Consider the following 15,213-nt stretch of genomic DNA (forward strand, 5'->3'; position numbering starts at 1 on the left):
TCCCACTATACTTGCCAAATTGGCTGAACTGACATACTTTCAAAGACTTATTTTTTCAGCTTAAGGGCTCACAATCTCTAATCTTCTCCAGAGTACAGTGAAAGAACATTTGTATGTAAACTATTTGAATTGAGTCTAATTCAATTACTTCTACAATCCTGGATGAAACTCTTTTCCCACCCTCTAATAACCCTTAATAATCCTCTCACTATCTGTGGATAATCAGCAAGTTCTTTGTGCTACTCTCCATAAATATCAGATGAATTACAGCCTACCCACAGGCTGTATATAATACACTACACTGTCTTAAGGCAAGGAGTTACATCAAAGGAAACTAATGTGGACATTCACAGGAAAAAGGAGCAAAGGAGGAGTTCAGATGTCAACTTAGCAACTGTCAAGGGCCACTGTGAAAATACTGGGCAATAAATCACCTGGCTGAATTTAAGACTTCTAACTACAATTTTCCACAGCGCAGTTAAACAAAAGAAAGAGGGCTCAGGATGTGTTTTGGAAGAGTTTATTTCTCTCCATCATTAAAAAGGAAGCCTCTAATCCTAACGAGGTGTTGAACTTGGAAATCCAAAGTTTAGTGATGTGAATACATCCATTGAGGAAGCTTTCAATAAAGAAATATCCTCCCTGGCTCCACGCAAGAAAGCAGAGCTTTCAATCAATCAGAAACATCCAACACAGGATCCTATAATCTAAAGAAAGAAAGGATTATGTGTGAGAAGAAACATCTCAGGGAACATTAGCAAGTTTGCAAGCCTGCACATGGATGTAAAGGAAAAAAAATCCTTTAAAAAATCCTTTAAAAATTCCAAATAGAACAAATTAAAAAAAATAATCAGAGTATCTACAGCAGGATAACAACCTTCTACTTATATGCTAGAGAGGGACATAACACGAAAATTAAAGATGAGAAATATGCACCTGAACTCCTACAATTACCCTTTCACACTGAATCACAGAATCACAGAATGTCAGGGATTGGAAGGGACCTCGAAAGATCATCTAGTCCAACCCCCCTGCTGGAGCAGGAACCTAAATGAGATCACACAGAAGGCATCCAGGTGGGTTTTGAATGTCTCCAGAGAAGGAGACTCCACAACCCCCCTGGGCAGCTCTTATACTGTCAAGAGAAAGTACAGATATTGGTTGAAAACTGCATTTAAGTTTTAATCAGATGCTGACGGACCTCTGAAATGTCTTAGGATACCAAACTCAGCTGGCCTTGCCAGATGAACAACTAGAGGATTTCTGAGCTGCTGTCTTTCTCCCCTCCACTTTCCCAGATGGCTTGAGCAACACTTCAAAACACAGAAAGGGAAGCAGAGAACTACCTGAGGATGCTACCATTTAGGACAGAAAGCCAGATGCCATATATTTCTCAGAAGGGAAATGTCTGCTTATTGGTTCCTTGCTATTAGGTTATAGAACTGGGAGGATGAAATTGTTCAGTTACGACTACTACAGTTTTTACAGCTGAGTTTAAAAAACAGCAACTAATAAGGAAGCATTAAAAAAACTCAGAATTTATATATATTAAAGGCTTTTTTGTCTGTCCTTCACTCTTGCTACAGGAAGTTTAGGAAGAAGCCAAATAAGTCTAAGTAAACTGCACTTTAAAGCACAAAATAATGCACTTATTGACACGTAAAAAAAAAAAAAGGGAAACAGATATAGATCACATGGGTGTATCTTTCCAGGATTACCTTCTTAAACCATTCACAAGTTCTGCAAATGATTTTTCCCAAGCATACATCTTTATTATCTTCATACCACTTATGACTTCATTCATGGTTCTAATCCTGACATCTGTTAAGGCGGCTGTCTTGCTTCTGTAAATAGCACAAAGTAAAAATTCTCAGATTCTCAAAAGAAGAGAGACAATTTACAATCACATAACATACTCATAATAATTAAGCTTTTGCTTTCACTTGTAAACAGTATTCATATAATTGTAATTGCATTAAAGGGTCTTCCTAAAACAGTATCTTAAAGCTGACACACAGCACATAGACTTGGTATGTCTTTATTCCTGATATTCCATACTCTCAGGGAACTGAGCTGATTCAATGTTCAGAATTATGTCAGCTTGTGCCAACACATGGTATTCCTTAAACAACATCTTTGTGTACAAGAAAAACATCAAATAAAAAGTTACAAACATTACATTTAGAACTAAACAAAAATCAGAAAATTACTTTTAAAAATGGTAAAAATAACAACCCTTCTCATAAGGTCTTTTTGATGTTGTTAAAGAAACCGGCCTCGGTTTGTGTCTTTTTAAGATTAACTCTAGTTGAAGCAAAAACTACTTAGTAACAGTACATTTAGGAGAGCTAATCCAGATATCATTTTCTTTAATACATAAATATTATTTAAGCATTAATTATAATTAATACTAAAGTAAATATATCTATTTTAGTCCCACATTATGTTTGCACTGATAAACGAACTGGAAAAAAAAAATATAATTAAATAATAAAGCCACAGTTTTAATTAGGAAAAAAGCATTGAAAGTTAGAAGCCATGTAATGAATGCATAAACCATGCTAATAAAGCCTATTACAATTCTGAATTCATTCATGTAGACAAACATACTTCGCACATAGTGAGCTATGGCCGGCCTTATTTTGAGAAAACAAACCTTTTCCTGATAAATTCCTTATTTCTGTATATACCAGTGAAAGTTAAGATTCAGAGATCAGACTTAAAAAAACCAAAACCTCCCCCCCAAAAAGAAAAGCAAAAAAACCCCAAACCAAACCAAAACACCTCTTTAGAAAAGGCTGCTGGGTTTTGTCAGCTTAACCTGCCCCCTGTAAGATTTCTCTGATGCTCCAGACGAAATAGCCATATTTAAAGAACTTAAGTAGAAAGAATTTCAGGCTCCTGCTTGTCATTTCAAAAATAACTTCTCAGCACCACTGTACCATAAACGCTGGGATGGTTGAATCAGGGTACTAAGAAATATTTTTACAAGAAAACTCACAAAAGAAATGTAGGAACTTGGCCCTAATACAATCAAGGCTTCTTACTAAAACTGAAGAAGATAGCTTAACCTAAACCAACCATACTGACATGTAATGAGATTATCTTTGCCAAGTACTCTTTTCCTTTCTCAAAAAGAAACAGTAAAAGAAAAAAAATTCCTCAAAGAATGTGAAAGCTCTTCCTTTCTTCCTCAGAAACACACCACTGCAAAAGGCAAAATTTAGCACGTGTAGTTCACATCTCTGCAACAGCAAACAACAATTCTCACCTGCAGTCCCTTTTGAAACAGTCTCAGACCTAACTTCCAGGCTTGGCCGCCAGATAACAGAAAGTTGAAGACAATTCAAAATAATAAAGTTAATGGGGGTTTCTTTTTTAAATAGTGTGAATCAAAAAGGCTGTAGTTCTCATAAACCAATTTTGCAGTTTTTCCACTGTAACGTTATCATAGTAACCATCCTCTTTCAAATAGCTGTAAAATGTTCAAGAGGTTGGAGGGTGGGGTATATTTTTCTTTGGTTTTTTTGAAGTTACACTCCTTTACATTGCAAAAAGCGTGTTTTGTACATACATACCAGAAGCCACATTCTCAGAGATATTCTATAATGGTTTAAAGTACGCAGACTTCCAGTGCACTGATGACAATTTACAGCAGAGGAAGACGTGTTCCCAGTCTTAAAAATATTAAGTTCAGAATAAATGCAGAGCAGGACAAGTGGGAAACACATGCTCACATAGTATGCTTCAAAAGGACCTGAAAATTCTTCAAATGTCTGAGAAGTCTCCTCTGTGATACTAATAATCATTCTAATGCAGAATTCCTTTTGCTTTCATGAGCTATATTTGGTGGGTTTTAATCTTGTCTGACACAACAATTCCGCCTAGTTTTTATCTTAAAAAAAATTCAAAGGGCTTTTATTACAGTTGCATGGCTAAGCACTGAAAGGGTTGAGCTCTTGCAAATAAATATATATTAAATGGTCTTCAGTCCAATAATTGAACTATTTCTCAAATAATATATTAGGTCGTGTTTATTTTCTAAGCCTGTTAGTACCTGTGCAGGTAAAAGCGATGCTGCATAATACAGTGTACGCCATTCCATAGGATACTAACTCCATTTCTGTAAACTCCTACAGCACTGAAGTTAATGCTTGCATCAGAAACTGGCATGCATCTCCGTGTTTACAACACTGGGTCATAAGTACAACGCTGAATAACAGCACAAATTAACTGCCACACTGAGCGTGCCTGGATTTTAGCAAAAGCTTTAATCCTTAAATTATTTCTTCATAGGCTGATTTCCTTAAATCCATGCAGATTCCCAGCAATTGCCATGTGAAAACACTCATCATTATGGAGCTGGAATCCATTTCAGTTTTTCCATTAACTCCTTCTGTTCACTGCACATTCTTATTCACAAGGATCTGTGCGCACATACATAAGCAAAAGTTTTTCTGGTTAACAAAGTCTCTCCCTTGCACTGCACCCAAACAAGTGGCTGTTAATGAATGGGGGGAAAAACCCAAACAACATTACATTGCCACTGATTAACCTTTAAAATACATACCTTTGAAAAGAGATTTTTTTCACCTTGTGTCTGACCCTGGGCAAGTCCCTTAATCAATTTGTGCCTCAGTTTCCCATCTGTAAAATGGGGATAACAATGCTTACCACCATGGATAAGGCACTAGTTAAGTGCTAAGTATTTTAACTATTGACTCAAAGCTCAAAACCTCAAAAACTTATAACTCAAAAAACCCAACAGTGAAGTAGCTTGATACTTATGCATGCACATTACACATGCAGCAAAAATACACATGTAAGAATATATTGGAAATGTTCTACAAACAGGTTTTCTCGTTAAAAAAACTAAGAATTTGACAGAGAACACTGAATGGCTCATTATTTGAGAAATAGCACATGAGCATAGTAACTGAAGACTATAACAGTGGTTACAAATAGAAGGAAGTCTATGAGTTGGTCTCATTTTGTAATTAATTCTGTCTTTCATACCTAGCCATGCAATGGCAAGGCCATTCTCAATACCTCTGGAAAACTTGTCTTAAAATACAACCTGAAAACAACAGTACCTCACTAAAAAAAAGTGTTGCTTACCCAAAGAGCTAGAAGGAACCCATTAACCCTGAATACAAATGCAACAAAGATGCATAACACTACTAAGCACACACAGTGCACAGTAAAGGAATACAAAAGTATTCCCATTTAAATGAAAAAGCCATTTATAAACTCATGATGTAAGCAGAGCATGATTAAAAAGAACGTTAGGAAGCAAGAACACTGAAGATAATTCAATATTCCCATTGAGGCAAGTCTTTTTTTTTTTTTTTTTTTTTTTAAAAAAAGGAGGAAGTCACAGAAAAACAGATTAAATTTGTCTGATAATGGAAAATTACTGCAAACTCTGTATCTCCACAGTCTAGAACCTTACAGTTAGAAATCTCACAGATGGTATCAAAACCACCATCATAATTCTGTTCTTCCTTTCTCCCTCAGTTCCTTCCTCTTTTTCCTTTCTGCATCTTTGTCTTGGAGGAGAGAGAGCAAGATCTTTGAACAGGAAACCTTCAGAGCTTTCTGCTGCAACTCCTGTATCACCTCAGTAAGTCAAACTTAGAGCAGGCCTGACAGTATTGCCTTTGTAGCAACCACTCCCTAAACAGCAGTGCAGGAAGGCAAAGCTCAGGGAGTTACACAGTTCTATGCCAAGATGTACAGCAAGATAGCTACAGAAGTAGCCCAAGTCTTTTAATATACTGGACAGCTAATGAGTAGTAGATATTTGCAGCATGTCTGGAAGACAAACCACTTTCCCTAAACAGGAATTCAGAAATCTCACATTTGCAACTATGACAAACATTGTCAAAGATAAAAGACAATGCAAAAAACCTCACCAGACAGAAGCTGATCTGAGCAGTATTCCACCTCCATCCAGTATACACATTTTAAAATCCAGGACAGAAAATACCTACAAGCTGACATGTGTGACCTTACCTTAGGGAAGAAAAAAGCCTCCCAATGCAGGTCTGGACAGGAAGAAGAATAATCAGAACTGCCATTCCTGCAAGACATGATGGGCCTATCTCCATCCAGAGAAGTACTGTTACTGCCACAGCTTGAATTGGTCCAGCCCACAAGAAGTGCAAGAAAATCGTTACCTAGGCAAATATTTAAGAAAAAAAATTAGCTTTTGGTCTAAGCTAAAAAATTAAATCCTAATAACACAAAGTTGAGGAAGCATCTTCTCCTGTAGCAGGTACTGAGGCATTCAGTGAGAATTCTGCACCAGACTGAGACCTAAACATGCATAGAGGTGCCTAACCTCCAGAAAGTAAGCAAACTACCACATTGATTTTGTTTTACCTTCATGCACCAACATTCTCTGAGCTTAGGAAAACAGAAGGAAAATATTTAAGGGGGGGATAAGTATTTTTTCCTCCCATATTTTATGAGAATATTTCTCTTCCTATGATGTTTGAGAAACAACTAGAAAAAACATTCATAAAAATCACTTAATCATCAGTTATAAACAAAAACTTCTTCATTCAAACCCCACAATTTCTTCAGCCCCTTAGAAAGGTCTGTAATACTTCTTACCTGATCAAATTTGTTCACATCATTTGACAGTAGATTTACTATTTGACCAGTGGTAGTTTTTGCCATAGCTACATTACTGAGACGAAGTGCCTAAAAAAGTCAGAACAGTCTCAAATTGTCACAGCTTACAGAGCACAGTACACCTATACACAGAAGACTCGATAAGCAAATATAATACCAGGGCAAAAGCTGAAGGCACATCTCAGCTTTTGCCTGAGAATATCTGGGCACAGTTCAAGAGCCTTAGATAACATTTGGATTAGGTTATATATTCTGGATAAAGTCCTGAAAAAGAGAGTATAAAAAAAGTCTAGGGAAGTACTGCGAGAACAAAAGTGCCATAACTATCTCCATATCTGAAGTGATTAAAAATGGGAAAACACCAACATAGCAAGTTATTAAAACTAAACAAAAGAGCCTGTAACTTTTAATTTGCATTGCTCTCCTCCACCTTATGAGCATCTGTTCAAAATAGGAAAAGAAAGCTCCACTTGAAGACCAAATTAAAATCAGGACAATGTTTGGCCACCTGAAAGAATTCTGGTCTGAATGAGATTCCAGATAGAAGACAAAAAACCCAAGTTATTAATTTTACACTATCAGTTCCTGGTAACACTGCAAACTGTGCTTTCTGTCTTTGCAAAGCAGAGTTAATATCCCTTTACAAATTAATAAATATTTCCCTTGTTAATAACTCTCATAAAATCATAAGACTTCTGAATTATATTAAATGAAGTTTAGCACATGCTATAAAAAGCAACAAGATTAAATATAAAATATTTTAATAGGTTAATAAATAAGTTAATCAGTAGAAAATAGTATATAATTATAAAATACCCCTCAAAAAAAAGTACATATGGAAATATACAGTCTGAACATTACTGCCAAGATCCAAACTGAAATGTCTCAAAGACGCAGATAACAGACCTTGTTTCCTTCTGCTAGAAAAAAAACACAGTTTCACAGCACAAGTAAAAAAATATACAAAATGCGTTACATGCTTTCCTGTAACAGGAACAGTACACCCTCAAAAACACTTCACATTTTTAGGCAGTGCACATCTCCAAACAGTTATTATTAGGATTCTTTTTGATCAATAATCTAACCTGAAAAGTACTAACTGTTTCAAAAATATTGTTCTAGTATTTCAAATCAGGTGCAAGAACATCAGACATCAAAGTACTACTCAAAGCACCATTTCAGACAAAGTGGCTTATATTTCTTGCACCTCTCTGTTTGATTACAAAGGTTTTAATCACAGAGAGAATCCCAATCCTAACTTCATTGAAACCAGCAGGCACAAACATTTTAAACTCCACTAAGAAATTCCTCTGATATTCCAATAATAAATCTAGAATACTGTGTATATGAGAGATGAGATTTAATTATTTGAGAAAATCAATTGCTTCATTCCCTGTCTTAAGCCATTTGTCTCTCATACACCTGAAATCCCCCGGGGAGCTGCCTGCAGGTAATGCAGCCCCAGCACACGCGTGTTTCTATTGTGTTTACTTCACACCACAGATCAAGGTTGATAAGCTCCTAGGAAAGTCGTTAGATATCCACAGACCATAATAATAGGACTTCAAGTGATGCATGTTTGACAAAGTTTCCCACTGGGGCGTGTTTACAGCACCTACTGTTGCTTACACTCCTGTACCACGCAGACACAGCTGCTGTCTGAGCTCCACCTCAGCCACCAGGGAGAACCCTGCGTGGTGTCTTGCGAGTGGCCCACGGCCTGGGCCTGTCTCGGACCTGCCACCTGAGTCACCTTTCTGACCTGTGCCTAGCTAGCTGTTTCAGACACAGACAGCGAAAACAGTTTTGGAATGTACTAGCCCAGCTCATTTTGACCACCAAGACAGTCTCAGGAGGAACCGTGCAAGCATCTGAGCCAAAAGGAGGGTGCTCGTCTGCGGCTGATTTGTCTTCTCAGGGAAGAGACAGCCATTCCCATCATCGGTGGCAAGGCAGTTTCAGTCTTTTCTTCCCTTCCTGCTTCAAAACTCCTTTTGAAGTAGCACTGTTTTTTAAAAATTTTTATTTATTTATTTTATTTAAATAAGCCTTGCATTTTCCTGGCTGGACCTGTCTAGACTGCAAAGAATACAGAAGGAAACAGAAACACTGGACACAAAGAAGCAGTTTTACTTATATAACCAATTTCTACCAAAAAAAAATCCTGTTTTGGTACTTTCCCTTTCTACTACATCCAAAACACAGCACCACATGAGGTGCTGTGAAGAAAATAAAGTCTATCCTAGCCAAAATCAGTACACTGTGGCTTTAAATACTGCTTTGACCATAACACTTAAAAATTCACTCTGAAGGCAAGAAATACTACTAAAGATTATCTAGAGCCACACATCTTTTTAAAAAGCAACTGTAGCAAATTTACATTTTATTTTACATTTGCCTATTATCTGTTTTAAGCACAAAGATCCGCTTGATTTTCTGTATATGCATTTTCCAAACAGATGTATTTACCAGCAAGCACTCTTTCTCAAGGAAAATAGGTTTTAATTACATGAACTAATGAGAGCAGTTTACACACTTCATGTCTTAGGTTAAACTTTTTTTTTTCCCCCCCCAGATGTAATTACACAGGCCCAAATTCAATTCTTTAACCATTCTTTGCCTTCCATACTCCCGTCTTAGTGTTTTAAGCTCTCCCTGTGCCAAACAGTTCATTCAAAACCACATTAAAAAGGGAGAACTCGCCATAGAAAGGAATAATATAACCGTTCAGTCAAATAACTCCAGACACCCTTTTGGCTGCCTTCTGTCTCGACCAACAACTCCACAGCTTAAACTACTTTAGTGTTTATTCCAAACTCTAAAGAACTTCTAAAGGTTAAGTCTTAAAAAAAAAAAAAACCTAAAAATCTGTCTCCCATAAGTAGCCTTTCATTTTAAAACATGAGACCGAGTCACGAGACAGATTCCACTTCCATTTTTGTTACAAGCTTCCCGCGTGCATCACTAATACTTCTCGCTGATCACAAAACACCTTGGAGTTTGAATACAAGGTTTTTGCAAATGAGATTTTAACTTTCCAGGAAATTAAAAAGGGCCTAAAACTTGAGAATTAGAAGCATTTGAAGTTCTCCATTAAGCATGCTGTCTCATCTAAAGCATTTATCCTTGCAAATCCGAGTGTTTATTTACTACAGTAATTAATGAACACTGCAAAAGTGCTGGTAAATTAGCATCCAGATTCTTTCAAAAGCCCTTATAAGAATAAAGAGAAAGTATGACCTATCTATAAGCCCCAGATATTGAAGACAAATGATCAGAAAGGTTTATCAATGTTCTACTGTAACCTCAGCCTTCACCCTCAGGAGTAAGCCTTTATGAGATAGGGGAGATTAATCTTCCATTTAATCACAACCCTAGAAATAAGGGTGCACATTATGAACATTTCTTTTCCAAGTTTCTAAGCTAGTATCAACACAGCAACAAACAACACCACTATATACATATTTCATGAATTTCAAACTGTTATGATAATCACTTTAGTAAATTAATACCTTAGAGAGATGTTTATGTACAAGAAAGCAGTGTGCCATGTTAGAGCTGAGTTCCCAGAGGATAATTTCCAAGGTATCAGAAGAGGGAGGAGAATAAATATATGTATGAAAAGCAATCAACACTTACAATGGGCCATTTTTACTCTCCTTACTTTACTGCTTTGCCCAAAACCTTTGCATGACCTATACCTGTAGTACAAGTGTTTGCCTTAAGTGGATGGTACCTACGTTTAATCATTAAAACAACACGGATTTCTTTACATTCCAAAGAAACTTTACAGTTCTGATCCTTCAATTAAACTTCTTTGCTGAGGTAAGCACTGGCAGGTCACTATTCTACCAGCACTAATGCTAGAAATATAGGGCATTTTCCCTTTCAGCATCCCCAGCTGGGACTTCCTGATTGGAAGCAGAGACAGACTTAATTGTTTGGGTATTGCCAACAGCTTCGTAAGAGGGAAGCAGACATTTACAATTTGGCTGCTTGCTCCTCAAAGCACACTAAGGCCAGCCCTGGATACCACTGAGCTCCTTCCTGTAGGTAATATCCATAACTTCTCGTGTACCACTTTCCATCTGACAGTGGCCTCAGCTCCATCTGTAGTTGAGGACAGTTATTTCTTCATCAGGACACACAAACAGCAAAGAAACCACAGCTTACTGAAGGTACATCCCTTCTCACACTTCACTGGCTTTAGTGAAGGCCTCCGGTGCTCTCACAGTAAAACCAATAATTGATACTAAAAAAGGTCTCTACCTTCAGGATTCAGCTTGTTTCTGAACCTTCTCTCCTCTGCTCAGTCCTCCCTTTCTTCCCCCTCCAAGTAGAAGGGATACTAAAGGGACCTGGTTGTGAAGACTCTGAGCATCCCTTCCAGTCTGGAGAGGGCAGCAGCAGTAACTGCTGCCTCTTGCTGAACTAATCTGATGGATGCCCCAAGAAAGGGGAGCAGCCTCTCTAACCCACAACGGAGGCAACTCATTAGCCCTACAGCACTGCTGGAAGAAAATATGAATAAATCCCACCATTAACCAGCACAAGGGCAGGAAATTGGACAGTGAAGCAATTCCCAGGCAACTGAGTGCTAAAGCAGATGGTGACAGCCAAGTACAATGTCCCGCCCAGGGATGAAACTACAGGGCCGAGTAACTCCAGCATCCCCTGGGAGCTCTGTCCCTCTCCCACTGCATGCTGACTACACTCCAGCACACAACCCTTCCACCAGCGATGGGGGAAGCTCCCCTCCAACAGCACCAGCAGGCGAAAAATCAACAGCACCTCCTAGGCTTTAGGGCTATTTAATTCACCACCACCTTCACTAGGAGGAATGAATCCATCACTCAGACACTGTATTACCAAAGAGAAAGTCAAAGCACATATATACATTTAAGGTCTGATACATATCAGCATGCATTACGTTTCCACAAATTAGTAACTTCAATGGCATTGTAAGCATGAACATAAAAAATAACTGTATTTTTAAACTCCTCTAATGTAAGTGCTGTCAAATGCCAAACATTCCGGTAAATAGGTTTGCTTACCTTCCGATAAATCATATGGCACATAGCTACCCTCAGCTTCATGCCAGCCCGCTGTACGTGATAGAAGTATAAGTGGTGCATTATAGCTAGAATAAGTGTGCACACAGACAGAGCAGCTGCGTAGCAATATGCAAAATTCAAAGATTCTGAGGAATCATAGTTTTCAAAATAATTAATGATTTTTCCCAAAAATATTGGCTGAACTATTTTGAGGGTTTCCTGAAAAAAAGGGGAAAAAGTATTAACAATTTCATATTATACCACTCTACCCAAGTCTGTAACCAGGCAAACAAGAGCCAAGTACTGTCACAAGTCACAGCTATTATTTTGTCTTTATTGTGCTCTAAAACATCAAGCCAATTTTTATCAACACATAATGCGAAAGAAATACATTCCACATTAAAATCTATCTTTAAGAGCTCTCTTAATTACCAACAGAAACTCTCAAGTTACAAAAATTGCATTAATTAATGTATTACACTTCCATTTTTAAAGATGACAGTGTCTCCTTCACAGACATTATTTACATATAGCATAAAAACCCTTCTTCTATGGGGCACCCCACTCAGATACATAAAATACAGCTAGGCCTTACAAAGCAAATCAATGGCTTTACAAAGCAAGTCAGTAGCTTGTAATGTCTCAAAAATATTGCACTGAAATCAGCTCTCTGTTCCACATCTATAATACCACAGTTATGACTCAATTTTTCAGTCTCTATGGGGCTACAGCTCTTTTTTACTTTCCTGAGAGAATACATGAACAGGTTTTCTGAACAGCCCAGCATGAAGTCACCAGTATGTATCATGCAATCTAAAAGGCCAAGTTTCACGTTGCTCTTAGCCAAGCGTGTTCTGTAACATTTTACACCACTTACCTCAATCATTGTGAAAATTCCAAAAACCAGATAGGATTTCCAGTAACAAAGAATAATGGCTTTTGTTAAATGTGGTGTTTTTCCCCTCTTTTTTGCTTTTTGCACCTCTTTATCCCAGTACCTGACAAACAAAATGCAAACTTGCTGGAGGACAGAAGTAAAATAATGAGGCAATTACCTGGAAAAAATACTTTCAGACTTACAGTCAGATTGCCATAATCACTTTTATACACCAAAAAAACCCAACCAAACAAAAAACCCCACGTTAACAGATAGTCACGTTTTCTCATTCACATAAACATGTTGTACTTAGTATTGTAGGCCTATTTGCCCTTGTATAATCACAAACAACTCATCACTATTGACTGCTATCACCTGTGACATATTTGCAGATGAGGAACCCTTTCTTTCTTCTCCTCTTAGTCCAGCCACTCACCTTAGGTAAGAGCCTATTATCATATGATCTCCTGTCTACGGGACTAAACTGAGGCAGCATGGAGTGTCTTTATCTTCCCATAAGCTCTGCACTTTCCCAGCAATGCTGTGATGCACAACCCTTTTTCATGTCTGGCCCTTTAGTTTGTTCCACCATGTGCTTTGATGAGGACGAGCAGATATGGCACAAGAGCAGAGGGAACTGTCTGCAGCAATTTTGTCACTTAACACTCCCCACGTCTCTCTGAAGACAAGGATTACAGCAGCAGAGTGGCAAAGACCTTCGCGTTACCACATGTCTGCCCACAAGTAGGACACAATCTGCCCACATTAAAATCAAAGACAGGAGTAATAAGCATGATTTTAACAAGAAAGTATCAGAACTTAAGCAGACTTCTTAAAGCACACTGTTGCCAGATGGGATGCTCCCCCTTGCTTCTGAAGGCTAAATATTTTCTGCCAGACCCTTTGACCTTGCTGGTTCGAGGGCTAAAATGAGTCTAAGGTGTGAAAGCCAAATTATTTTGCAACAAAGCACACGAGTTTGAAGCATATCATATGGATAAGAAAACATTTTTATATTATTCTATACCCGCTTTTTTTGTTACAAGGATTATAGAGTTATTGTCTAAATGCTTTGGAATCAGAATTGATACTGTAGATTCTGTGGGGTTTGAAAAGGCTACTTCCTTAGGTGGCTGTTTATGAATTATACTCTGTGCTTCTTGGCCAAGTACGCTAAAGAATTAAAAAACACTCTTTTTTTTGCATGCTGTATTTTCTACCATTTCCTGACTCACGGAAAGCGTGTGCTTTTACTGTAAGTATCACTGGAAAAGAGTCCATCTTCCTCCACAGCAAACTCCTGAACTGCTTCAAGACACAACCACGGAATCAGGCAAAGCTCTGCAGCTGCAAAGATGTCAAAAGCTGCGCTCCTAGGAGCTTATCACTGAGCTTCTTCTTCAGTTAACTCATCCTGAGCAGGATGATGTAAGACCTTGTTATAACCTTTCCTTTCTGGATTCTTTTTACTTCTTGAGGAGTCTCTCATCCCAGCCAAACTATTAGGAAAGTTGATTTGCTCTACATTCAGCATAAAGGCAAGAAACAGCAAGGCCACAATTTCTTAATACAGAGGCCACCTTTTACTAGGAGACACTTTTTCCTCTAATTATATTTAACAAAAGATTCTTTGAAGACAAAAACCTCCTCTGCTGCAAGGTTCAAGACAATTTCCATAAACTGTTATTCTTGGAAGATATTTCACTATTGAAAGAAAAAGATCAATCCTCCTGGGTCCATGAAGTGGTACACAGTCCATGAGAAAGTTTTTATAACAAAATAAAAACATCTCCTAGATGCAAGCTTTTAGATGTCCAAGGCATTCTTTCCACTTTATCAAAGTGGCATATTTTAAACATACACATACTTATATACACACATATGTAAATGATACACAGCTGTCACTTAATTCAGTTTGTGCTCAAAAACAAAAACAACAGAGAAGAAAACCTAAAATGTTTTCCCCAGTTTTATGCAGAGAAATTTTAAAAGTTTCCACAGGCCAAAAGACTCAGATTCATTTATTAAGGATTACTGTGGTAACAGTTGATGAAAAGTCTTCTTTTCCAAGCATTCTGCAAAGTGTCAAATTAATTATAAATTTCATAATGGACATATTCTAATGCATTTTCATTAAGTATAACTTGAACAAATTAAAATGTTTGCATGGTAAACAAGTTCTAAATATTACTCTTAGTTCTTCAGCATTTTTAACAGTAGATCTTGTTAAACTTTACAACAACCTCTTTTAATTTTAGAATAAGACTCTCACCTTCACCAGGAGAAATACAATGAAAGAGAAAATTTTTCTCCTTACCACTGCAATTCCTCTCCAAGCTTCTCTGAGGAATCTTCTGGCAGCACTTTATACATATCATCTTCTTCAAGCTTCCGTTTATGGCCAATAATAAATAAGGGATTCAACCACCTATATAAATACAAATTATTAATAAACCAATCAGCAGACCAAAAGAGTAATTTTCTTTACATATTAATTTAATTCTTTTATCCCTTCCTTCCCTCTTCTTCTCCTGCATCACTCAACATCCACCCATTTTACTGCACTTTTCTCTTACCTAAGAATTAAGCCACCTCCATTTTACAGATGGGAAAGCATTTCCCATTTCTTAAATCTGTTTATGC

The 15,213-nt window shown here is 37.5% G+C and overlaps 1 protein-coding gene across 1 annotated transcript in view; it reads right to left on the minus strand.

The window, feature by feature from the left end:
• ABCC4 (ATP binding cassette subfamily C member 4 (PEL blood group)) overlaps positions 1-14,992 on the minus strand; it is a 138,758-nt gene extending 123,766 nt beyond the window's left edge. The window contains exons 1-6 of the mRNA XM_029085418.1: positions 14,888-14,992; positions 12,571-12,691; positions 11,694-11,912; positions 6,619-6,708; positions 6,016-6,179; positions 1,719-1,844 (exon numbers count right to left, since the gene is read on the minus strand). Of these exons, the coding sequence (XP_028941251.1) occupies positions 1,719-1,844; positions 6,016-6,179; positions 6,619-6,708; positions 11,694-11,912; positions 12,571-12,691; positions 14,888-14,943 (776 nt within the window). The 5' untranslated portion in view covers positions 14,944-14,992. The remainder of the gene's footprint in view (positions 1-1,718; positions 1,845-6,015; positions 6,180-6,618; positions 6,709-11,693; positions 11,913-12,570; positions 12,692-14,887) is intronic.
• Between the last annotated feature and the right edge of the window lie 221 nt (positions 14,993-15,213).

The sequence above is a fragment of the Antrostomus carolinensis genome, unplaced genomic scaffold, assembly GCF_000700745.2.
Source record: "Antrostomus carolinensis isolate BGI_N321 unplaced genomic scaffold, ASM70074v2 scaffold11596, whole genome shotgun sequence".
Classification (NCBI taxonomy): Eukaryota; Metazoa; Chordata; class Aves; order Caprimulgiformes; family Caprimulgidae; genus Antrostomus; species Antrostomus carolinensis.